Consider the following 27213-nt stretch of genomic DNA (forward strand, 5'->3'; position numbering starts at 1 on the left):
TCTCACCTTTTTTTTTTTTTTTTTTTTTGCTGAGGCATAATGTACTTTCTATGAAATAGATCTTAAATGTATAGTGAGATGCCTTTTGACAAATGGATACACTCGCATCAAGATAATAGAATACCCCTGAAAGTTCCCTTGTGCCTTTTCCAGTTAATTCCCACTACAAAGCCAACTACTGTTCTGATTTTTAACATGATACACTTAGGGTTCTATTTATGTACATAGAACAATAGGGTATATATTTTTCTGCCTAAGGCTTCTTTTGCTCCACATGGAGATTCACCCATACTATTATATTTATTAGTAGTTTGTTCATTCAAATTACTGAGTAGTACACCATTGTATTAGTATACCAAAATTGTTTATTTATTGACATATTGAATGACATTGGGTTGTTCCCAGTTTTTTACTACTGTATTTAAGGCTGCTGGGACATTTGTGTGCAAGTCTTTTTTTTTGTTTGTTTGTTTTTAAGGCAAAAAAGTTGTAAAGGGAAATTGAAGACCCCAAAAGATGGGTTCTAACAGTTCTCTAACTTCTCATTGCTGATTTCGTGAACTTAAAAAAAAAAAAATGATGGTTCGGGCGCCTGGGTGGCTCAGTTGGTTAAGCGGCCGACTTCGGCTCAGGTCATGATTTCACGGTCCGTGAGTTCGAGCCCCGCGTTGGGCTCTGTGCTGACAGCTCAGAGCCTGGAGCCTGTTTCAGAAAATGTGTCTCCCTCTCTCTGACCCTCCCCCGCTCATGCTCTGTCTCTGTCTCAAAAATAAATAAACGTTAAAAAAAAAATGATGGTAAAGTACACCATAATTTAAAAGTTACCATTTTAGCCATTTTAAGAGTACAGTTCAGTGGCGTTAAGCACATTCACATGGTTGGGATGCCATCAGTACCATCCATCCACAAAACTCTTTTCATCTCACAGAACTGAAACTGGGCTGCTTGCACCATGACTCCCATTCGCCCCTCCCGTCGGCCCCTGGCAACCAACCTTCTACTTTCTGTCTCTATGAATTTGACTATTCTAGGTGCCTCATGGAGGTGGAATCTTTCAGTATTTGTCCTTTTGTACCTGGCTTATTTCACTCGCTCTAAGGTTTTCAGGTTCCTCCACATGGTAGCGTGTGTCAGAATTTCCTTCCTGTTTTAAGCCGAATAATACTCCATTGTATGTAAATAGCACGTTTTGTTTATCCGTTCATCCATCGCTAGACACTTGGGTTGTTTCCACCTTCTGGTTTTTGTGAATAATGCTGCAATGGACAAGAGTTTAAATATCTGCCTGGTTTCTACCTTCAGTTCTTTTGAGTATATGCCCAGAAGTGGAATTGCCAAATTCTCATTCTCTCTTGATTCCTCTCCATTCAGAATTGGGTCTCCACTATGCCAGCAAGTGCTCCTATCAAGGTCACTAGTGACTTCCATATTCTTAAATACAGTGACCAGTTCTCAGTTCTTATATTAATCTATCAGTAATATTCGATGCACTCTTCCTCTTCTGTGACTTTTCACTTAGCTTCCTCTAGGACACAATTCTGTCTTGGTATCATTTTACTTTGCTAGGTGCCCTTTCTCAGTCTTTTTTGGCTTTCTGTATGCTTGACCCCTGAATGTTGAGTGCCACAGGGCTTAGTCCTTAGCCTTCTTCCCTAGTCCATCTACTAACTCTTTATAGGTAATTTCATCTACTCTCTTGGCTTTAAAGACCATCTCTACATGGATGGTTCCCAAATTTACATCTCTAACTCATCCCTCTCCCCTGAACTTTCAACTCAGACTGCCTATTTAGCACCTCTACTTGGATGTCTAACAGTAATCACTAACTTATCATGTTCAAAATTGCACCTTTAATATCTCTCCTCCCGACCCCCAACAGTCTCATAATGAGGGTCGATTCAGATGTCCCCTGCCCTGGCAGCCCTTTGTAAAGGACCAGCAGCTGAGTTGGCCTCTCCAGTTTTTTTGGAGCTTCTCCATGCATCCACATGTTTATTACTCCGTAACATATATATGTGTGTGTGTGTGTGTGTGTGTGTGTGTGTGTGTGTGTGTGTGTATATATATATATATATACACATCTGTATTTTCCACCCACCTGTGTAAAGTTCATGAGAGTAGGGATTTACTTTTGGTCAATGCTGTGTGCCCACCACCTAGAATTATGCCTGCAATTTAGTAGGCACTCAACAAACATTTGTTAAAGGAAGAAATTTTTTTTTCTGTAATAAAACCTTCAGCTATATCTTCCTTTTAGTTAGTATTAAAGTACTCCAGTATCTTTTGCAACTTAAAATATTACACTTAAGAAGCAGTTTTCCCCCCAAAGAATTTAATGATTATAACTAATATTTGTAGATTACTATAACTGATATTTGTTATAGTTTCAGAGAATTTGGCCGTGATCATTTCTGATTTGAGACTATATTGCTATCCTTATTTCATGGCAGTTTTAGCTGGTCTGGGAGAGTTAGAATACCATAAGTCTAATAAAGAGCTAATTGCAATATTAAATGTAAAACCCTGTCTCTTGGTACAGGGCTCTTATATTACAACATGCTGTTTTCTTATCTTATTTGATCTCTAATGATGGGCACTAATTTAAGAAATCTTCACAAATTATACCTATTTATAAATGTTTAAAAAATATAAACAATGTTAATATTCCTGATGTTGGAAATATGAAAGCTAAAAGGGACTTACTGGCTGAATTGAATTGTTGGGGTCCACTGTTCGTGATGAGAACAAAGCATTTATGTAGAAGCTATCAGTACTTCTTGTGAATCCTGTTCTATGTTGAGTACTGTTTAAAGGCTCTGGAATTTGAACAAGATGACATCCATAGGTCAAACTTGAGCTGGAAACAAAGGATCTGTTTTTCCAAAGAGAAGGAAAATCAAGAAGAGGACATTCCAGATAAGATAAATGGCACATGCCTTGGCTGGAAAGCAGACGAGAGTGACAATGTGTGTAGTGATTAAAAGGCCGATTTGCCTGAAAACTGTTATAAATAGAAGCAAGGATTTAGACCCTATATATTCTTAAAGAATTTCGCTATGATTTTAAGGAAGGAGGAAGGGCAGAGAGAGAGAGAGAGAGGGAGAGTGAGAATCCCAAGGAGACTCCACGCTGTCAGTGCAGAGCCCAAAGTGGGGCTTGATCTCACAAATCACGAGATCATGACCTGAGCCCAAATCAAGAGTCAGATGCTTAACTGACTGAGCCACCGAGGTGTCCCACAACAGTAAATGAAATAAATTATTTAAAAATTCAAGTTAGACACATCTAGTGAAGTGAAACATGGTGGTGGTAAACCCTGAATTTACCTTGTGTTCTTAGCTTCCATCATTCTGGATGGTAATGCTGGTTGTGTGGAGTAAACCTTCTTGTATCTGACGATAGGGTCTTCGTCAGGGAAAACTGTTTATGGGAGGTAAGGGTTAAGAGCTGGCATTTTGGAGGTTTGAATCTCAACTTTACCTGTGATTAGCTATGTGATCTTTGGAAATGGCTTAATTCCACTGTATTTTTTGTTTTCTCATTTGTGAGAGTGGGACAATATAGATAACAGTAGTCTATACCTCGGAATGATTGAAGATAACGGTGAATGCATGCAAGTATCAAGAGTAGTTAGCGTTGTGCCTGGCACATTGAGAAGAGACAGCAAATTGTGTGTGTTTCGTTGTTGGCACATTTTCATATCTCTTAACGCATTCACATACATTGATGGTAAAAATAAAACTCCAACCTTCAAATTTTGTATTTTTAAAAGAAATTCCAGTAGCTTTAGGCTGTTTGTACATGGTGAAAGCGAAATGGATAGTTAAAAATTACATATTAATTTGGCAAATGTAGATAATTTAATTAAACTCAAAGGGATTCTGAAGGCTTAGCACAACTGATCTAGGCTTGATCAAATTAAAAAGATATTTGCTAAAACTGCACTTGGGTATTCCATCATTGAAGAAGCATCTGTGGTGGAATGGAGTCCTTATCTACATTTTTAGTACATTTCTGCCAGTTATACACACTGCCTAAAAAGATTTTCCAGTTGGCGGTCATTTTAACCCAATTTAAATCCAAATATGCTTGTATAACAAAATATATAAGCTTAGTCTGCAATTCCAGCTTTGATCTTCTAGTCTACAACATCCGTTTGGCTACTTTCATTAAAAATCTGTTGTTAACAAATAATTGGCTTAGAATTCTATGTTGAAGCTGATTTCCAGTCTTCTATATTACCTTGTGAAAACAGTGCCAAGTATTTCTAAGAAATTTATGAAGTTATTAGCAAATATGAAAATTATGCAGAATACATTTTGAAATCTACATTAATATGATAGTATGCCATGTATGTATGTGAAATTATAGCTTTTTATTTGATTTTACACTTAAATATTATGGATCTAGGTAATGTTTTAATCATCATTTCTGTAAGAAACTAGTTCTTAAAACGTGAGTTGAAAGTGTAGGACTAATTCTGATATTAGGGATAGTGTTTTTTTTTTCACTTGAATGAAAAATCCAGTTCTGTATAGCTAATCACATTTGAAAAAAAATGCATTTGATTTTGATAATCATTTGACATACTGGATTTTATTTAATTGCAGATATTATCAAGGTTTTTCAATAAATGATCAGTGCTGCAGTTAATGGTAAATGTGATTTTTAGTAATTTGGTTCATGGGTGAGAGCTTGAGCTCTGAGCCAGACTGTGGGATTAAAATCCTGGCTTCATTAGCTGTGTGACTGGGCAAATTCTCAATCATTATGTTCCTTGGTTACTTCATCTTCACAATGGAGACACAATGGTCGCGTTAACCTTATTATAGGGTTGTTGTGAGAATTCAATGAGATGAAACATACAAAGCCCTTAGAACAGTGCATAAATGCTCAGTGTGGATGTTGTTATGTGGTTCTAACCTTCCTTTTTAGTTTTATTTACCTGTACATAATTTCTTGCTCTTTTAACCTTTGGTTGTTATTGTTAATGTTGTGTTAATCATCTTATATTTAATAAATCTGGCCACGTTATTGTAGGTAACAGAGTCATCAAATGGTGACTTGTAATACACTTTTAAAACATTAATGGACTCCTGTTTTTTTTTTTAACGTTTATATTTGAGACAGAGAGAGAGAGTGTGTGAGCAAGCGGGGGATGGGCAGAGAGAGAGGGAGACAGATTCCAAAGCAGGCTCCGTGCTGTCAACGCAGAGCCTGATGTGGGGCTCGAACCCACGAACCGTGAGATCGTGACCTGAGCCAAAATCAAGAGTCAGATGCTCAACTGACTGAGCCATCTAGACATCCTCCTGTTGGGTTTTTAATAAGAGTTTAGTCTACTTTTCCACGTCCTATACATTCTAGTGCCTGTTACTTGACGTGTGGTCTGCACACCAGCAGCTGCGTGGACGTTACCTGAGGCTTGTTAGAATGCAGGATCTCAGGTCCCATTCTAGACTTCCTGAACCCGTCTTCACAGTAACAAAATCCCAGGTGTTTCATATGCACAGTACAGTTCGGGAGGCATCACTGTATCGCACATTTCAGTCAGTCACTCACCAGTGCAAGGTAGAAGAGGTTGGTCAACCTCTCGCCACTCTTCCCTAGCTGCTTTCTGCTTAGGATTCCTTGATAGGTGGAGAGAGGAAGGAAGGGAAGAATGGTAGTGGGCACGCTAAGTGGGGAGAGGGGAAATGAGAAAGGATCGAAGGGAATGTGGGCTCTGTGACACAGACTTTCTGACATCATCCCTCCAAACCCTCACACTTTCTTATTTGTGCTGCTAGCATTCTTAACCTAGGCCAAACTCAAGAAAATGAGGGGTCTTAGACATTTGGACTGCTTTTTCTTAGGTCACAAAGGGTGTTGATGTGGCCATACAACTGCACAGCAGTAAGTGCACTTGCAGCAAAAATTCCATTTTCTTTCCTCTTTAAGTCTTACTCGATGCCTTCGTAGGTATAGGGACATCACATCAATTTATCCATAAACTTAAAAAAATACAGTTTAACAGTGTACAGATTTTTAAAGATAAATACAAACTTGTCCATAATCATTTCACTAGTCATAAAAATTGCTGATGTGTTGATGTAGTTGCATTGAGGTCTTTTTCTTATACTTTCTTTCCTTTGAGGAATCTTCTAAGAATAATTAAAAAAATTTTTTTAATGTTTATTTATTTTTGAGAGAGAGAGAGAGACAAAGTGCAAGCAGGGGAGGGGCAGGGAGAGAGGGAGACACAGAATCTGAGGCAGGCTCCAGGCTCCGAGCTGTCAGCACAGAGCCTGACACAGGGCTTGAACCCACGAAGAGTGAGATCATGACCTGAGGTGAAGTCGGACGCTTAACTGACTGAGCCACCCAGGCGCCCCCTAAGAATATTTTTTAAACCGTATTTTGAGAATCACCAGTGACGTAATGCCATTCAAAAAAGTATGTGGAGATTTTGGGGGAAAAATACTATATGGACTGTGAGATTAAAAGCTTATAAAAATGAAGTAGTTTTGACTCAGAGATAACGCTGTTTAGCCTTTGCCAGGTCAAGAAGTTTGGCCTGAGGTTGCTGGTTTTTTATGATTTGTCCAGAAATTGTAGATACATATATGCATCTAATACATATCTAAAACCTACTTGCAGCTATTATATTTATTTTGATATGAGAGTAATTAGAGTTTATAAGTTAGTTTTTCTCAATTACATCGTTTAAAAAAATTTTTTTTAAATGTTTATTTATTTCTGAGACAGAGAGCATGAGTGGGGGAGGGGCAGAGAGAGAGGGAGACACAGAATCAGAAGCAGGCTCCAGGCTCTGAGCTGTCAGCACTGAGCCCGATGCGGGGCTCAAACTCACAAACCATGAGATCATCACCTGAGGTGAAGTCGGACGTTTAACCGACTGAGCCACCCAGGTGCCCCTCAATTACATCTTAATGGGGTCAAGTGGTTGTTCCAGTTTCCATGAGCTTCTCAGTTCTTATGACATCTAGATATGTCATTGGAGAAATAAAGATGAGAACGATGACTTCTTTATGCAAACGTTTTCTCAAACTCACATTTTTATAATGTTGCATGATTTTTTACTGTCTTTTAAGGTATGCCTTGAGTGTGGCGAAGATTATTGCTCAGGTTGCTTTGCTAAAATTCACCAGAAGGGGGCACTGAAGCTCCATAGAACAACTCTTTTGCAGGTATCGCTTTTTAAAATGCTTTACTTGTAGTGTATTTATAAAATGTTTCAGCACGAAGACATTTAAAACATGTTTAGTTATCTAGAATTTAGGATGATTTATATTAATTTCTAAAATTCTATTATGTACAGTCTTTACATATATCTTAAAATTATTTTACTGAATGCTAATCTGGGTTCTATTTTGCTATTTAAACTGTGTTTTAATATAGTTCTTGAAACATTAGCTTGATTAGAGTTTTTAGATCATGCATTTTATCTATGAACTTGACATTTAAAAATTAGACAGCATTTTGTATCTATTGTGGTTTCAAAAGAACATATGGTTTCAGTATTATTTCTATATAGTTTATAAAAAGAAATCTCTAATATTTTCTTTTCATGTTTTTTTTAATTTAGTCTTTCATTTGTCCTCATCCATTATCATTTAAATAAGCTTATCTCTCAGGTTTCTACTTTTCTTTCTACATAGTAGAAGCTTTTATTTTTCCTTGTATAATCATTGTTTTTAAACTCAAACTCTGTCAGATGGTTTAAAAATTCTAAGATTTAAGTGATAAACATGGCTAAATATATATATGACATATTATGCCAGTTACATTTAACAATGGACTGTTATGTCATAGATTTCATTGATTGCACAGTAATTTACTCAACAAATATTTATTGAATGCCTTTTAGAAAGCAGGGGATGTGCTAGGCAGTACCTTAAACAGAAGAATAACGCTAGGATCCTACTCTTAAGGACCCGAGGATAAAAGTGGTAAACCAGGACCTAGTGTAATGGGTTAAAGATTTTAATGCCTTGTAGGCAAAAGGAAGGAGATGATCAGATCTGTATTTAGAAAGATCACTGGTAGATTTCAAGTTTTACATGTGACTTCAGTATAAATACTGTATTGGTAACTCTCAAGGATACTGATGACCCAAGTCGTAATAACCACAAAACATAAAATAGACCTTACTCATATCAGTATTTACCAAAGTCAGTTACTTTTGAATGGCTGGCTACTCATTGGTAGCCTCCTGGTAGAATGATGAAGGAAAACAAAACTAAAAAACGCCTACTGCTTCCTGCCTCAGGAAGTTTTGTACAACTGGACAGTTAAAGAAATGAAAATTAATGTCTATAAATGTGAATGTGATTATTAACATACAAATGATATAGATTTTAAAGGCACGCCACTTTAAAGGTGAAGAGTATACCCCTTGTGAGCTCATATTGGGAATTGTCCATTCAGTGATTTTTTTCAGCATGTTTTCTGAGTTGTCACTCAGTGGATTAGGTACCATGCCAGCTTGTATGGAAGAAAACAAAACAAAACAAAACAAAACAAAACAAAACAAAAAAGAGAAACGGCTCCTTCTCTCAACTTCAGTATTTGACCTTCAAGATTTATCTATGTCTGATTCTCTTCTCTCTCTCCCTCCCTCTTCCCCTTCTCTTTTCCTCCCTCTCCCTCTCTCTCTGTCGCATGTACATCACACAGACACACACATACTCAAAATCAATTTCAAAAGGCAGTCAAACTTTGCTGTGATATACCTTATTGTTATCCAGAGACAAATGGGATGATAAGTGTCAAGTCATGCTTACTAACACAACATAGTGTATGTTTTCTAAACATTTAGCATTTTTCTATTCCATATTCATGTCATTAAAATGGATGTCTTCTATATCTTAAAAAGGAGAACATCATCTTTGTAGATGAGATTCTTATATAATTCTAAATACAGAATGGATAAGGAAGAGAAAATTAATATTTCCTGACTAAATACTTTGTATCCTATACTGTTATATACTACCAGCATCATATTTACAAATTTCGATTGCAGGGGAGGAAAGATCGGTAAGTCAGAAATAGTAAAAATGTTATTTAAGTTCCTAGTGAATCTCAAGTTGTGGAAGACACGTTCATCTCTGAAAGTTAACATAGTGAATTTTATAATATGTATACGAATCAAACAGCATAGCAGGTGACAATGAATTCTTGAGAGGTTTCAAATACAGGGGTTCCTTTATGCATATGTTTTAAAGTTAAACACCGATAGAGAATATTTTCCACATTCATATTACTTCTCTGTGTTGCTCTCCATTCTGTGAAGGCCAAAATTGCAACTTGATGCTATTTCGAGGATAGTCCTGGGAAGTTCATTGCCTACTGAGGAAATCAAATTAGGAGGCTAAACTTAGAAAAAAAGTCTAGAGAAACTCCGCATGTTGGGAGCTAAACGTATATTGTTACTCTTTTTATATAACATGATTTCACTTACCCAGATTGCTAATTAATGAAATACTTTGCAGGAGATTTTCTCCAGGTAATCATGTAAATTTGACCATTTATTTATTCAGAAGAACTTAAATTAAAAAAGGTTTTTTTTTTTTTTTTGAAAGGAAGCTTTAACAAAAAGTAAAACATAATCCCTCCCTTCTTAGTAAAGAGTACAGTGAACACATCCTCACTATATTTTGGTGACACCTTCTGGTTATTTTGACCACCAGCTGTTACGACAGTAAGAGGCCTCAACTAGCTGATGTAGTATGGGTAGCTACACCTTCCTCTAAGAGATTTGCTCCTCTGGTTAGTACTTCACTTTTCTTCTTTAACATGTCTTACCTATTCTCTGCCGTCACTCCTTGACTTTAACCAACTGTTCCATTAGCTGTCTGCCATTTTCTTCTTATTTCCCTTCTCTGTTTGGCCTTTAATTTTTTGCAGTCATCTTGTTTCTTTTTCTCCTTGTTTCTATCATTCTCTCTGGTCTTTCTCTAGGAGTTAAGATTCTTGATGCTGCTTTCTGCCCTGGCCTGATGACCATTGGTCAGCAGTGAATGGTGTCTCTCTCTTGTTCAGCCCTCAATAATAAGTCATACGGTATTTTTAGATTCCCACTGTTTTGGCAACTGTCAAAGTCATGAGATTATTTTGTTGTTGACTGCTGAATTCATACCAAATTTGAGAAGTTAGAGCAGGCGTTTGATATCTGACTATTAAGCATTGCTATATCAAAAGCAAGCATCCTGGGGCACCTGGGTGGCTCAGTCGGTTGGTATCTGACTCTTGATTTCAACTCAGGTCATGATCTCATGGTTCGTGAGTTGGAGCCCTTCACCGGGCTCTGTTCTGACATCGTGGAGCTTGCTTGGGATTTCTCTCTCCCTCTATCTCTCCCCATCCCCTATTCTCTCTCTCTCTCTCTCTCAAAATAAATAAATATTAAAAAAATAAAAAGCAAGCATTCTTGGCTAATGGCCATTCTACTTTATATTCTTTATACTGACATTTCTGGATATTTTAAAGCATAGCCAAATTTGATTGCTATGAACTGTTTCAGCCACCATTCTACAGCCCAGTGAATCTTTACGAAGTTCACGGTCAACAGAGACCATTTTGTACTGCATGCCTTCTTTTACTTAAGAGGTAAATCCTTGAAAAAAATTAAAGGCAAACTATTACCATTTCCATGTTGACTGACATTATAATTTCAAAGGGCTTATCTTTTGATTTATGATTGATTTATACTTGGCAGTGATTCCAACACAAGTTTTTTTGTTTGTTTTTGCTTTTTTTTTTTTACCTCTCCAATCTCTGTTACATAGTTAATTATCTACAAAATAAAGTGTAAATGCAGGAGAGGAATTACTAGGATGAATCTCCTATTTCTATATTTAGAATGATTTGTAACACTCTAAGGGTTGAAACAATAGTGTTTTTCAGTGAGTAAGCCTCACATTGATGAAAAATAAGGTCTTTATCAGGCATTTCTGTTTCCTTTTAACAACAATCAAACTGAAGAGACAAGGTTAATCAGAGATAATAGAAGATGGGGGAGAAGGCAAACAAAACATATTCCGTTATGAAATATGACATGCGCAAAGGGAGATTGGATTAGGTAAATCATGAATAGATTCTGGTATGTATATTTTCTCAATTGAAATGGAGATTTTTTGTAACCATAAAGGAGAGACCTTGGGAAAGGGGGTGTTCTCATTAAGAGAGAAGCGATAACTGAGGTAGAATTTTCCATGTTTTCTGGTATAAAGCCTTTATACATAGCCTCTTTACTTGTTTTCAAATCTCCAAAGAAAGATATGCCTATATAGATATAAATGGGGATACATGTTTGCTTGAAAATACTTATGGGAACATCTTCAGATTACTACTTATGCTTACTGACTTTATGATAGTCTTTTTCTTTTAGTTGACAATGACTAATATCAGCTCTTAGGCTCACACTATCATTATTCTGTTAATGTTCAGAATAATACAGTATTTTTAGATCATAGCTCGTCACTTGGATAATATCATGGTTACCCACTTGGATGATCTCAGTGGACCCGTTACAGATGCTGTGTGTACACGTAGTATAGATGCAATGGTGTGTCACTGATTTCTTCCTCTTGAGAACTGAGATACTCACTTTCCCAGCTGCCTGGAGTGCTGCCTGCAGATAGATGGCATTTGGATCTCTCCTCCTCCAAGCTTACACTCCCATTCTGGGGCAGCCCATTCCGTGGTCCCGTATCTGGTTTGCGTGAGGGCACAAACTTCAGCAGACCCCTGCCTCCATTGAGAGCAGCTCTGACAGCGATCACAGCTCCTCCCATGGAGCTGGCAACTACATCAAACCCAGCTTTCCCTTTTGCCCACATCTGCCTCTGTTTTACATCACGCTTTTTCTCCTCAGAGCACTTCCCACTGAAAGGCAGGCAGGCAAACCTCAGAATTTGTTTCCTGGGGAATCTGACCCATCAATAATGTCATTCAGAGTGGGGTTATAGATAATTTTTGGCCTGATTTCAGAGTGTGCTGCAATTTTGGAAGGTCAGTGTATAATATCTCTTCCTTCATTTTTCAGATTCTGAACCAAGGGAGAAATAGATATTAGCGTGAAAACGTAGAAATCAAAATATCAATTTTATTATTGCTGCAATCAGAACCGGTGGTTGTGGTGTGAATGTCCAGACAAATTCAGCTTCCTGATTCTTCCTGGAATTGAACATTTTTTCACCCCCACCCCTAAACTGCAGACATTTCCCTTTGGCGTGGCAGAGCCAACCCAGTAAAACCTCTTAATGGATATCTAGATGGGAATGTATCCTTCTCTGGACAGGCTGTGCTCAGAGGGAGAATGAAGGAGGGGCCGAGGTGAGCATGCTTACCTCCTTCTCCAGAGTCTCAGAAATAGGAGAGATGTGTAAGGACGGGGAACAAATGTTCCCTTCACAAAGAATTATCATAAGTTCTCATGATTTTAGAGTCCAGGTAATATAAATATTTTGTATAAACTTGCTACTTATAAATATTAGTTAATATTACACTAAAAAAACCAAAAAAATGTATAAACAACTGATTCATGGCATGTTTTTCTCCTATTTCTTAAATATGAATCATGTTATTAACAAATATCTCTTGTGCCAACAGTCTGTGCTTATTGTTTTTCGGTATGATTGTCACTTCATACTTCCTCTATCAAAGGGTTTTTTTTTTAAAACTATGTTGTTATTGACTATTCATTCTTTTATATCTTCTGATAAGTTTCAAATCCTGTGAGGAAAGGGACTATTTCTGTTTTGTTCATCACTGTATTCTCAGTACTTAACATTGTACCTGACACACATATATCACATTTTTGAAACGTGAATGAATCACTAATGATCTGATCAAGCTCCTGACATAATTTAAAACTATATTTTCACTAGCAAAGTATATTTTTCTCTGAATTTCGAAAACCAAAGACTGGGTAATTAAAGGAGTTTATGGTATGTTTTGTGTTCTGTTGGTAAAGGACCAGCAAAACCCTTTCCTCTTAAGTCTGAGAATTTGAACTTGAGTTCATTTTTTTAGCTCTTTTCCTGGGAAAAAGATGAACGTAGTAATGTCAAGTATGTCCCTAGACAACATACTAACGGTAAACACGAGTCCTGATTGCCAACTTGCATTCAAATGTGAGAACGTAAATACTTGGAGTAAGCCATAGGTCTCTGAGTGTGGTGAGCTTTGTACTGTGGCTTCTGCTGTGGGACTCTGGATGCCGCGCAGATGAGGATTGACCTGGTGGAAGATAAGGCTTCTAAGACGACGTCATCCTCATGTTTTTGAGCTGTACTTGTGCATGAACTGTGGCAAGACTCCCACTCAAGAAGAACAACTGATGCTGTCCTGTCAGCAAACTGTTGTCCCTGTTCTTATCTTTCTCAGTAGACCGATGCCAGGACTGCTCCGATGATAGCCTTGTGAGACTGCAAATTCAGTTAACCCGGGCAGACTTCTTGGTAGGCACTGCCTACCAGGCAGTTTCAAAACACAAAATGGTGGGATACCTGAAAGATAAATGAAGACACTTGTATAAGCACCATTGGCAAGAATATTTTTGAAACAGCTCACGTACTATCCATTTATCAATTCAGTTGAGTGGATTTTAGTATATTCACAGTGTGTAAGTATCAACACGATTGATTGTAGAACATTTTCATCACTTCATACCCTTTTGCTACTACCACATGTCCTGATACCCTTCTTTCCCCGATCCTCTGGCAACCACGAATCCATTTTCTGTCTTTGTAGATTAGCCTGTATTTAATATAAATTGAATTGTATAATATGTGGTCTTTTATGACTGGCTTCTTTTACTCAGTAAAAGTAAAAGGTTTCCAAGGTTCATCTTTGTACTTTTATGTTTATGGCTAAATAACACTTCATTGTATATATTGATATGCCACATTTTGTTTATCCATTGTTGGATGGACATTTGGTTGTTTACCCCTTTTGGCTATTATGAACAGTACTGCTATGAACACATATGTACAGGCTTTTATATGGACGTATGTTTTTATTTCTCTTAGCTCTGTCTCTAATAGTGGAATTCCTGGCTCATATGATAACTCGGTCTTTAATTGTTTGAGGAGCTGCTGGAGTATTTTTGAAAGTGGCTGCTCCATTGGACACTCCAGTCAACAGAATTTGAAAGTTCTGATTTCTGTGTGTCCTAGCCAACACTTTTTTTGTCTCACTTTAAAAAAAAAGCATGCAGTGTTATATTACTTTCAGGTGTATAATCTAGTAATTCAACACTCCCATACATCACCCTATGCTCATCAAGACAAGTGCACTCCTTAACCCCCATCACCTGTTTTACCCTTTCCCTCATTCCTCTCCCCTCTGGTAACCATCAGTTTGTTCTCTATAGTTAAAAGTCTGTTTCTTGATTTTCCTCCTTTCCCCCCCTTATGTTTGTTTGTTTTGTTTCTTAAATGCCATGTATGAGTAAAATCATATGGTATTTGTCTTTCTCTGACTCACTTATTTCAATTAGCATAATACTCTCTGCAAGATTTCCTTCTTTTTTATGGCTAACATTCACATCTTCTTTTTTTTTTAATTTTTTTTTAACGTTTATTTATTTTTGAGACAGAGAGACAGAGCATGAACAGGGGAGGGTCAGAGAGAGAGGGAGACACAGAATCTGAAACAGGCTCCAGGCTCCGAGCTGTCAGCACAGAGCTTGACGCGGGGCTCGAACTCACGGACCGCGAGATCATGACCTGAGCCCAAGTCAGCCGCTTAACTGACTGAGCCACCCAGGCGCCCCCATTCACATCTTCTTTATCCATTCATCAGTTGTTGGACACTTGGACTGCATCCATATCTTGGCTATTGTAAATAATGCTACATAAACATAGGGGTGCAGCTATCCCTTTTGTTATTCTTGTATTCTTTGGGTAAATACCCAGTAATGTGATTGCTGGATAATAAGGTATTTGTGTTTTTAATTTTTTGAGGAACTTCCAATGTCTCACTTTTTTGATTCTAGCATCATTTTTAAAATTTATTTTTAATTTATTTTTCAATGTTTGTTTATTTTTGAGAGAGAGACAGAGAGACAGAGTGTGACCAGCGGAGGGACAGAGAGAGAGGGAGACACAGTTGATTCTAGCATCTTACTGGGCATGAAGTCATATCTCATTGTGGTTTTGATTTACATTTCCCCGATTACTATGCATATTGAACATCTTTTTATGTGCTTATTGGACATTTGTGTATCTTCTTCGGAGGAATATTGACAAGAAGTTTTGAGAAGCCCTAGATATGGGACAGTTAATAGCCAACACTTCAGTGAAACCACATCTGTGATAACTTTTTCAATGCTAGTACTAAGAGAAGCTAGAGAAAAGGAAAAGATGACATTTGAAAGAGGTATGGAAAGGGAGAGTAGGGCTTCTCTTATCATCACTGAGGAGTTAGAAGAACATAAATGGTTTAGGGAGTGTATTACAAAACCAAGTGACGGATGGAGCAGCAGATATAGTGCAGAAGGTAAATACAGTGTGAGGGTGTAATGCAGATGTGGTTCAAGTCAATCCCAACGGGAAATAAGGGCGTTTCTGTAATATTTATGCAAAGGGGATCTGTAAGATAAAACTCATATATGCAAGCTCAGAAACTTGCAGGGTGGTTGTGAGGATCCGATTAAGTGACAACAGATATAAAAATATTCAGCTTATAGCAGGTGCTCCAGACATTAGGTTTTATTAGTCAGGCTATCGTATTTGAAAAAATTCAACACCAATCTAAATTTAGAACCTAGAAAACAAAGTATATTAATGATCATGCATCTAAAGAATTAATGAAATTGTTACTTTTGGTTTTAGGGCTGTCTTCGAAATTGTTGTAGTAATATATATTTTGGAAAGCTTATGTGAAAAAAAACAGTGAACTAAAGTTTTAGAAAAATACAGACCTCCTCATTATCCAAATAGAGAATAATAGAATCTCAATTTTGGAGGGGACCATAAAGATTATTAGTCTAACTACATGTCCGAAACTTTAATCAATCACATTGTTGTTGGATATTTGCAGGTGCTAGTAATACTATCTTAAAGTTTTTTCATGGAATCTGACAAGGTTTACAGCAATTTATGTTCACTGGTCTTTATAAAATAAAAATGTTCAATTGTGATGTAACAACATTACTATATATATAAACCAAATATGACAAAGTATTGATTGTTATTTGTTAGGGAGTTTATTCTGCTATGTTTCAAAATCTGTTATTCAGAGCACTGCATAGAAAATCATTTCTTTCTCATGTAGCTCAAATGTGAATAATTACTGAAAGCAGCTAACTCATCTGGATGTATACATGTAACATTAGTTGAAAACAATAGTATGTACTTGCCAAGATAATTAATATAGTGCATAATTATATGGCATCAAAACTGCAAATGGAAAGATTGCAGGTGTGTATTTCCTATGTTATTTTTTTGTTCCTAATCTGACTCATTTTTAAGATTGCTCTCTAAATAGAATTTTTTACTGTTGTAATAAAACTTGAAAGGCACAGCTATTTAGACCAAGATCATCCCATTTTATTATTTTTCTGGATACTAAGTGATTTAAAAATTGTTGACAATATGTCATATATATATATATGTATATATATATATATATACACACACACACACACACACACACACACACATGCTTTCTTGTGTGTGTATATATATATATGCTTTATTGTCTTATTTTGAAATATTTTTCCTGTGTTAAGTGTGTTTTATTTCATTATTTCATATTTATCAAGTCCAGATTAGTTTTATTTGACATTTACTATCAAACAGTAAACCACATTTATTTTTATTTTTTTTAATTGAGATAAAATTGGCATGTGACATCATATTCATTTCAGGTGTAGAAAATTATTCCATTTTTGTATACGCTACAAGTGATCACCACAATAACTTCTCATTTTCACGGTGAAATTAACCACCTTCATCCATTTTACCCAACCTTCTTCCTCCTGATAACCACCAATCTGTTCTCTGTATTTATGAGCTCTGTTTTATTTCATTTGTTCATTTGATTGTTTTTTTTTTTTAGATTCTACATATAAGTAAAATCATACAGTGTTTGTCTGCCTGACTTATTCACTTAGCATCAAACCCTCAAAGTCCATCCATATTGTCACAAGTAGCAAGATTTCCTTTATGGCTGAGTAGTGTTCTATTGTGTGTGTATAATATTACATATATGTATGTATATACATATACATATATACATATACATTTATGTACATATATGTGTGTGTATATACCACATCTTCTTTATCCATTAATCGATCAGTAAACACTTAGGTTCCCATCTCTTGGCTATTATATGTAAAGCTGCAATGAATGTGAGGGTGGATATAGCTTTAGAAATTAGTGTTTTCATTTTCTTTGGATGAATACCAAGAAGTAGAATAAATAGCTGGATCCTATGATAGTTATCTTTGTAATTTTTTAAAAAAAATTGTTATTCATTTATTTTGAGAGAGAGGGAGAGAGGGAGAATCCCAAGCAGGCTGAGCTGGCAGCATGGAGCCTGATGCAGGACTTGATCTCACAAACTGCAAGATCATGACGTGAGCAGAAATCAAGAGTTGGACACTTAACCGACTGAGCCATGCTGGTCGGCAATGTAATTTTACAATTTTTAAAGAACGCGCTCTCTTTGTAATTTTTAAAGAACCTCCATACAACAATGTATGAGGATTCCCTTTCTTCTATACCCTCACCAACACTTATTTCTTGTCTTTTTGAGAAGAGCCATTATAACAGATATGAGGTGGTATCTCATTGTGGTTTTGATTTGCATTTCCCTGATGATGAGTGATGTTGAATATCTTTTCATGTGCCTTTTAGCCATCTATATGTTTTTTAAAAAGTATCTATTTAGATCTTCCACCTACTTTAACCCGATTCTTTTTTTTTTTGCTACTGAGTTTTTCATATATTTTAGATATTAATCTCTTACTGTATATGTGCTTTGCAAATATTTCCTCCCATTCAGAAGGTTGCCTTTTCATTTTGCTGATAGTGCCCTTTGCTGTGCAAAAGTTTTTAGTTTGGTTTAGCTCCACTTATATACTTTTGCTTTAAAATTTTTTTTTAATATTTATTTTTGAGAGAGAGAGAATGGAGAGGAGAGGGCAAAGAGAGATGGAGACACAGAACCCGAAACAGGCTCCATGCTCTAAGCTGTCATCATGGAGCCCGATGCTGGGCTCAAACTCATGAGCCATGAGATCATGACCTGAGCCATAGTCAGATGCTTAACCAACTGAGCCACCCAGGTGTCCCTTTACTTTTGTTTTTGTTGCTTTTGCTTTTGGAGTCATATCCAAAATTCAAAACCAAGACAGGTGTCAAAGAGTTTACTGCTTGTGTTTTCTCTTAGGACTTCTAGGAGTTTTGTGGCTTTGGGTCTTATTTTTAATCTACTTTGTGTTACTTTTTGTGTATATGGTAAGGTAATGGTATAGTTTCATTCTTTTGCATATGGCTGTACAGTTTTCCCAACATCATTTATTAAAAAGACTGTCCTTTCCCCATTGTATATTCTTGACTTCGTTTTATAAATTATTGAACATATATGTGTGGCTTTATTTCTGGGCTCTCTCCTTTTTATTTGATCTACAAGTCTGTTTGTTTGTTTGTTTTAATTTTTAAATATTTATTTTTGAGAGAGAGAGAGAGAGAGAGAGAGAGAGAGAGAGAGAGGCAGACTGCAAGTGGATGAGGGGCAGAGAGAGAGAGGGAGACAGAGAATTCAGAAGCAGGCTCCAGGCTCTGAGCTGTCAGCACAGAGCCTGACGTGGAGCTCAAATCACAAACTGTGAGATCATGACCTGAACTGAAGTCAGTCACTTAACTGACTGAGCCACCCAGGCGCCCCTACAAGTCTGTTTTATGCCAATACCATACTGTTCTGATTAGTGTGGCTTTGTAGTTTGTTTGAAGTCAGAGAGCATTATGTCTCCAACTTTGTTCTTTTTTTTAAGAATGCTTTGGTAAATCACGAATCTTTGATGTTCAGGATCTTTTGTTGTTCCATGTGAATTCTAGAATTATTTATTCTAATTCTGTGAAAAATATCTTTGGTATTTTGATGGGGATTGCATTGAGTCTGTAGATTACTTTGGGTAGTGTGGACATTTTGACAATGTTAATTCTTTCAATCCAAGCACAGAATATCTTTCCATTTATTTGTGTCTTCTTCAGTTTCTTTCATCAGTGTTTACAGTTCTCAGTGTACAGTTCTTTCACTTCCTTAGTATAAATTTATTTCTAAGTATTTTATTCATTTTGGTGCAATTCATTTTGGTATAAAAGGGATTGATTTCTTAATTTCTCTTTATGATAGTTTATTATTAGTGTAGAACCACAACAGATTTCTGTATATTGATTTTGTATCTTACTCCTTTCCTAAATTCATTTATTAGCTCTAACAGTTTTTTGGTGGAGTCTTTAGGGTTTTCTATATATAGTACGGTGTCATCTGTAGATAGTGATCATTTTACTTCTTCCTTTCGAATTTGGTAGCCTTTTATTTCTTTTTCTTGCCTAATGCTGTGACTAGGATTTCCAGTGATATGCTGAATATACGTGGTGAGAATGAGCATGTTTGTCTTGTTTCCAATCTTGTTTTCCAAGAAAAGCTGAAAGCTTTCCTTCTAAGACTGGAAAGATAATCTTATTTCAATTTTCATTCACCATTGAGTATGATGTCAGTTGTGGGTTTGTCATGTATGATCTTAATTTTGTTGACATACTTTCTTTCTACATCCACCTTGTTGATAGTTTTTATTATAAATGGATGTTGAATTTTGTCAAGTACTTTTTTTGCATCTATTGAGAAGATTATAATTTTTATCCTTCATTTTGTTAATGCAGTGAGTCATGGTAACTGATTTGCCGATATTGAACCATTCTTGCATCCCTGGAATAATTCCCACTTGATCATGTTATATGATCCTTTTAATGTGTTGTTGGATTTGGCTTGATAATATTTTGTTGAGAAATTTTGCATCTATGTTCATCAGGGATATTACTGTTATTTTCTTTTTTTGTGGTGTCCCTGTTTGGTTTTGATATCAGGATAATGCTTGCCTTATGAAATGAATTTGGAAGTATTCCTTCCTCTTCAATAATTTGGAAGAGATTGAGAAGGATAGCTATTAAATCTTTTTTTGAATGTTTGGTAGAGCTTACCAGTGAAACCATCTGGTCATAGACTTTTGTTTGTTGGGAGTGTTTTAAATGACTGATTCAATCTCTTTATTCTAGTAATCTGTTATGATTTTCTATTTATTCATGATTAATCTTTTTTTAAATAAAATGTTTATTAGTTTTGAGAGAGAGAGAGAGAGAGAGAGAGAGAGAGCAAGTGGGGGAGGGACAGAGAGAGAGGGGGACAGAGGATGCAAAGTAGGCTCCACACTGACAGCAGCCAGCCTGATGTGGGGCTCTAACTCATGAACCGTGAGATCATCACCCGAGCTGAGCTGAAATCCGACACTCAACTGACTGAGCTACTCAGGAGCCCCTCTTCATGATTAATCTTGGAAGATTATATGTTTCTAGGAATTTATCCATTTCCTCTATGTTATCCAATTTATTAGTGTAAATTGTGCATCGTGTTCTCTTATGATCCTTTGTATTTCTGTGATATCAGTTGTATCTTCTCTTTCGTTTCTCATTTATTTGAGTCCTTTTTTTCGTTGGTGATTTTTAGCTAGAGGTCTGCCAATTTTTTATGTTTCCAACAAACCAGCTTTTAGTTTCGTTGATCTTTTCAATAGTTTTTCTTCTCCCTATCCATTTGTTTCTGTTCTGATCTTTGTTATTTTCTCCATTCTACCAACTTTGGGCTGCTTTTGTTCTTTTTCTGATTCTTTTGGGCATAAAGTTAGATTGTTTATTTTATATTTTTCTTTTTTCTTGAGGCATTCCTGTATCACTATGAACTTTTGTCTTGGAACACTTTTTATGTATCATAGATCTTGGAATATCATTTCAGTTTTCATTTTTCTCAAGGTATTTCTGAGTTTCTCTTTGATTTTTATCATTGTCCCATTAGTTCAGTAACATGTTTTTAAATCTCTGTATATTTGTGACTTCTCCAGTTTTTTCTTGTAATTGATTTCAAGTTTTATACCATTTGGGTGGAAAAATGCTTGGTATGATTTCAGTCTTCTTGAGTTTGTGAGACTGGTTTTGTGGCCTAACATGTGATCTATCCTGGAGAATGTTCCATGTGCACTTGAGAAGAATGTTTATTCTGCTGCTGTTAGATAGAATGTTCCGTGTATGTCTGTTGTCTATCTTGTCTAATGTTTCATTTAAGGCTAAGGTTTCCTTATTGATTTTCTATCTGGATGACCTATCCACTGGTGTAAGTGGGGTATATTTCATCACTGTCAATTTCTTCCTTTAGGTTATTAATACCTGCTTTATATATTTAGGTACTTCTATGTTGGGTATATAAATACTTACAAATATTCTCTTGTTGGATTGTCCCCTTTATTTTTATGGAATGCCTTTATCTATTATTAGACTTTTTAAAGTCTGTTTTGTCTGATGTAACTATAGCTACACCAGCTTTTATTTTTCATTTCCATTTGCATGGAATGTCTTTTTCTATCCCTTCACTTTCAGTTTGTATATGTTGTTAGTTCTGAGGTAAGTGTCTTATAGGCACATATAGATGGGTCTTTTGTTTTAATCCATTCAATCATTCTATGTTTTTTGGTTGGAGAATTTGGTCCATTTACATTAGAATGATTATTGATAAGTATATGCTTATAGATATTTTGTTGTTCTTTGGCTGTTTTTCTAGTTTCTCTCTGTTCCTTTCTTCTTCTATTGCTTTCTTCTCTTGTGTTTTGATGACTTTCTTTAGTGTTATGTTTAGCTTCCTTGTTCATTATCTGTTTTATATCTACTATAGATTTTTGCTTTCTGCTTTTTGAACTGCTACTTTTGCATTGGGTCTTAGGGTGAATCTGCATGCAAACCCTTTAAGAGTGGACTTTCTGTTCCCATAACCTTTTGGGTCTCCTGGATGTAAGCCCCATTGATTTTCAGAGCCAGACATTTTAGGGGCTCATCTCTCTGGCTGTGAAAAACAATGGGGCTTACATCCAGAAGACCCAGGGTTTGAGATGCCTGATGTGGGATATGAACCCCGTTACTCCTCAGGGAAAAACTCCATAGTTGGGAGATGTCTCCCGATTGTGGGTCTGCATGCCAAGGATGAGGATGTTGGCAACACCGCATCTCTGTTCTGACTACTTGTGTCATTGTGGCCCTTTTGTCCTTTGTTTAGCTAGTTTTCAGGTCTTTTCGGTGGGAATTGATCTATATGTAGCTCTAGATTTGGTGTGTCCATGGGAGGAGGGGTGAGTTCAGGATCTTCCTAGACAGCCATCTTGAACTGCTGTCTCAGTAAACTGCATTTATAATTAGGAGCATGTGTCCCGGTCCTCATTTCTCTTTGTTCTCTCTTGATGAGTCAGGGAGGAATGATAATACATGAATCTTTGATTAGCAAAATTTGTGGTTTTCATTAAACTTTGAGGAAAAGTAAATCTAGGGGTCCTTTAAGTTCTACTTAAAGTAGAATAAGCAAGAAGTTCCACTTAAATGATGCTGGAATAAGCAATACATTTCAGCCACATGAATTTCACACTTCCAGAATTTGATTTTTATCTTGCTTGCAATACGCAGATTTTTTATACCATTGATATTTTTGTCCCACTCATGCAAATACCATATCTGTTTTTAGAAATATGATGAGCAGAACTCTATTTAAAACATGATTCTGTTGTGAGTTTCCCCCTTGCAACATTCTTTCACCCTGTAAATATTTAGTTTTCTCCTGTATCTTCATGTATTTATATGGGAACTTCTACTCAAATTGTTCTTCTTTTCCGGTTTCTACTATATGGAAATTCCTATCACTTGCTTCTCTGTCTTTCTAGTTGCCCTAAAGTTAACTTTCTTTTGATCCTAACACTAGATGAAACCTTTGATGAAATCATTTGTGGATGTTTTCTTCTTTGACTTTCATAGAGAATTCATAGTTGGCTCTATGGTAAAGCCTATATTTTTAGGGAACAAACTTGAACTAAGACAATCTGTAAAGACGGATTCACCAGAGAAGCAAAATAACACTTTTTTTTGTAAGAATATAAGATATATTTTAGTGAGGTGGAAGAATTGAGAGAAAAAAGCTCATCTTTTTCATTTTTGTTTAATGGATTAGGACATCCAAGCTTAGTGTAATTTTCATAAGTAAATTTTTACTTTGCAAAAGTATTTTTACTATTTTTACTAAATTTAATGGATTTACTACATCTTTTCATAGATTTTCCGAGGAATTTATCTCTTGTTGTAGTTACTAGTCCCTCCTTTCTATGTAGCTCCCAACTCAAAATGATGTAATCTGATTTGTTATTGTTGACTTTAGGAGATCCTTATACTGTCATCACGAATGTGTTCGATGCAATGTATAAAGAGAAATATGATGGCAAAATAACCTGTAGAAGTTTCTTTGGATAAATAAATCTTAGGCAAACATTTTTATGATTTTTAATGAAAAAGTTTATTTTACTACAGATTATATTCAGTGTACATGCACTTCTGCCATAATATATGATTTCTGAAAAACTTTCCATTATGGAAAATTGCCCACTTAACTTCAGGAAAAATTAGGGTTAGGGGAAGGCCACTCAAATCCTATGAGATTTTGTAACCAGAGCCCTAGCAAAAACAGTTAACGACACCACTGACACATATACGTCGTGGACTTGTGCTTCCTTCTCTGTGATGAAGATCCTAATAGCAATCCACTTCTAACAGAGATCATTTTCATCAAAATGGACAAATCTGACTCAAATTGTTGCCTCCTTAATAATCCATTGTTTTAAATCAGTGGGAGTATCTTTATAGCTTCTTTATCTGCACTCATGTTTTTCTTTTTTTCAGATAGCTTTACTTAGTGGGATGCATGGTTGTTAAAGCCATTAAAATAATTCTTCACACAGGGGAGGCTTTATATAGATTTTCAGCTTTTTTCTTAAGGTCTTCCTATACTGCTTAGGTTTTGGCTTTAATTGTGAGACCGCTTGACCATGATTGTCTCAAAACAGTAATGTGCTGGAAAAAAAAACTTAAGAATCAATAAAACTCCATAGTTATACTGACATCATTCCCCTATTTACCATTTGAGTATGAGGTAATTCACATCAAAGAAACCAGAACAAGTTGTACTTGGGAAAATATTGCTGATTTGGGAGGAAATTGTTTTCTCAAAAGCCAGGTCAAAGAAAAAGCTATATATGTAATATGATCTATAGCATATACAATTTTTAAATTCCTTCAGTGCATAATTTTGTCTTTCTGAAATAATTTAATGGTTAAAAGGTATCCAACTTCCACCTCTATTCCACGGTCACTGCAACCAGTGAATTCATAATGGTTCTTAAGTTCTACTTAACACATTTTCTCTGTTTGTATGTGTGTATCTCTATAACTACATGCCTACCAAATACAAATGAAATAACAGGCTTTAATAAAAGCCTGTGGTTGCAATAAATCTCTTCTACAATTTTGCAACTGGAAAATCAATGGAAGTTAACACCATGAAAACAGACATTCCAGCATTTTTCCCCCAAACTGAGGAAGTAACATAGGTCTACATTATATGTGAATTTCTTTGAGCTGATACTGCTGGATCACATAAGGAGGCATGGATATGTCAACATGATCATTAATATTTATTGCTGGATGGCCAGGGTTTGGGATGATGATGGTACTTAAGAGTTTTGAAGCACTGACACTACCATAAAGTATATCATTTTTCTAACTAAACTAAAACTTTTACTCTTAGACGTAAACTTCTACAAGGTGCCATCCATTTCAAAATGCTATAAAATATCAACCCTCTTTACTTTTGATTAATGATACATTGTCAGAGTGATGAATTCTTCTACAGTGTAATTTGAAAGATAATATCATTCTAGGGAGAAAAAAGTTCAGGTGAGAATTTAGAACAGTTACCAGATGAAATCCTACCATCACACAGTGTAGTGAAGGATTGGGGGGTGGGGATCTGGAAATGCTGGCAGTAAATCACATTCTTTGGCTTTAGTTTAAGCTTCTATCCTACAGTGAGATATGTGATTTACTATGCGCCCTGAAGGCTGTTTTGGTTTTATTTTTAAACATTTTTAGCATGTAGAAAAGTTACACAGGTAATTTTATTCATTTCAGTCCCCCCCCTTTCCTGTTGCTACCTATTAGTACTGTTATGTATAAATTTTAATATTTAGAGGATGGAAATATAATTATCTTTGAGCTTTAAAATTTGATGATATCTTATTAATAGATATGGTACGGGGTTTGATACTTAATATGCATAGTTCTGTATTTTTCATATTTTGTTGCAATAACTTTACCTTTTGTTCATTGGTTACTTATTAAGATGATATTTGTTATATTAGTAAGTGAAAGGTAATGTGTTTCGTGTTGCAAATCTAGATGTAACCTTCTAAGCAGAGACAAAAGACTGCAGGGATATAGACCAAACTGTTAATAGTGGTTACCTCTGTGAAGTACTACTCATTAATTGGAAGAAATGTCTGTTTATTACGTTGAAATTATTTTCTTAATTTTTTAAGTTTATTTATTTTGAGAGAGAGAAAGAGCTTGCATACCCACAAGCAGAGGAGGGACAGAGAGAGAGAGGGAGAGGATCCCAAGCACGCTCCACACTGCTGCAAGCATCAACTATGGACTTGATCCCATGAACCATGAGATCATGACCTGAGCTGAAATCTAGAGTCAGATGCTTAACCAACTGAGCCACACAGGCACCCGTGTTTATTACTTGTTAATATGGTGGCATTATGATTTCTTTTTACTGGGTTTCTGTAATTTAAAAAAAATGTTGCTAATTGAATGCTAGGTCTGTGTTAGCTATTTCTCGATGGGGATGCTCTTGAGTATTTTGGGCAGGAACTTTTTTTCTTGAGCTCCACCATCCCTCAGATTTCAGAGTACTGATTGAACCTGGTTATCGCCGATTAAATAGTAGTAATGCTCTCCAGTGAGCATGAAAACCCAAACACCTCCCCACATTTTCAGATTTTCTTGCCGCAGTTAGGAAGCACTGATCCTTAGTTAGATTTCCTTGCACTAGCTTTGGCAACAAAGAATTTTTCCTGTTGTTAAAGGCCTCACAGATGCATGGGAGTAGGGGTGACGCAGCTGAGTGATACTAAGAACCAGGACTAGAAATTAGAAAGCTGTTGAGAGCCAAGGCACACTTCTTCTTCCACTTTATTTTTTTCCTGTGTATCCACTTTATTCTTTTTTTATAATTAACAACTTGTGAATTAGGTAAGAGAATGTCAGTGACAGAACAAATGTTGCTTCGTTGATTCCAAATCTAAATTTTCATGAACTCAGTGAAGACTAAGTGTTTACTCCTTGTTCAATGAACCGTGGCCCAGAGGACAGAAATATGTTGAGTAATTTGTGTCTCCCATGGTGGGGCCGGTGGGGATGAGCACCACTGTGGGTCAGGGAGAAATTACCATGGAAGGGGACATTACGTGAAATTGAGTATTCACTTTAATACAAGTCTCTGCTGCGGTTAGACATAGTGATGCAGAAAGCTACTTGTTCACTGATTTACTTTTTAGTCCAAACTCCTTTTATTGAGGTTTAATTTACATACTATCAAATTCACATTGCAAGTGTGCATAATTAAAAAAATGTTTATTTATTTTTGAGAAAAAGAGCATGAGTGGGAGAGGGGCAGAGAGAGGGAGACACAGAATCTGAGGCAGACTCCAGGCTCTGAGCTGTCAGCACAGAGCCAGAAGTGGGGCTCAAACTCATGAACCATGAAATTATGACCTGAGCCAAAGTCAGATGCTTAACTGACTGAGCCACCCAGGCACCCCCCCAGTGTATACTTTTTAAAGTAAATTTATAAACCTGTGCAACAATCACCACAATTGAGTTTTAGAACATTTCCATCACAACAAAAAAATCTCCTGGTGCTTTTTTGCAATCAACACTTGCTCCTACTTCTAGCCCAAGGCAACTACAGGTCTGCTTTCTGTTGGTATAGATTTATCTTTTCTAGACATTTCATAAAAGTGGAATCATTTCTATGTAATCTTTTGTGTCT

At 36.2% G+C, this 27213-nt stretch overlaps 1 protein-coding gene across 5 annotated transcripts in view; it reads left to right on the forward strand.

Annotated features, from left to right (window-relative positions):
• Nucleotides 1-27213, forward strand: part of ZBBX (zinc finger B-box domain containing) — a 119226-nt gene that overhangs the window by 23231 nt on the left and 68782 nt on the right. For all 5 annotated transcript variants that reach the window (XR_008297836.1, XR_008297837.1, XR_008297838.1 and 2 more), the window contains one exon: nt 7095-7190. Coding sequence is in view for 2 of the 5 variants with exons in the window: in XM_053221237.1 (XP_053077212.1) it covers nt 7095-7190 (96 nt within the window). In the remaining 3 variants the exon portion in view is untranslated. The remainder of the gene's footprint in view (nt 1-7094; nt 7191-27213) is intronic.

This window comes from Acinonyx jubatus, chromosome C2, assembly GCF_027475565.1.
Source record: "Acinonyx jubatus isolate Ajub_Pintada_27869175 chromosome C2, VMU_Ajub_asm_v1.0, whole genome shotgun sequence".
NCBI classification, from domain to species: domain Eukaryota; kingdom Metazoa; phylum Chordata; class Mammalia; order Carnivora; family Felidae; genus Acinonyx; species Acinonyx jubatus.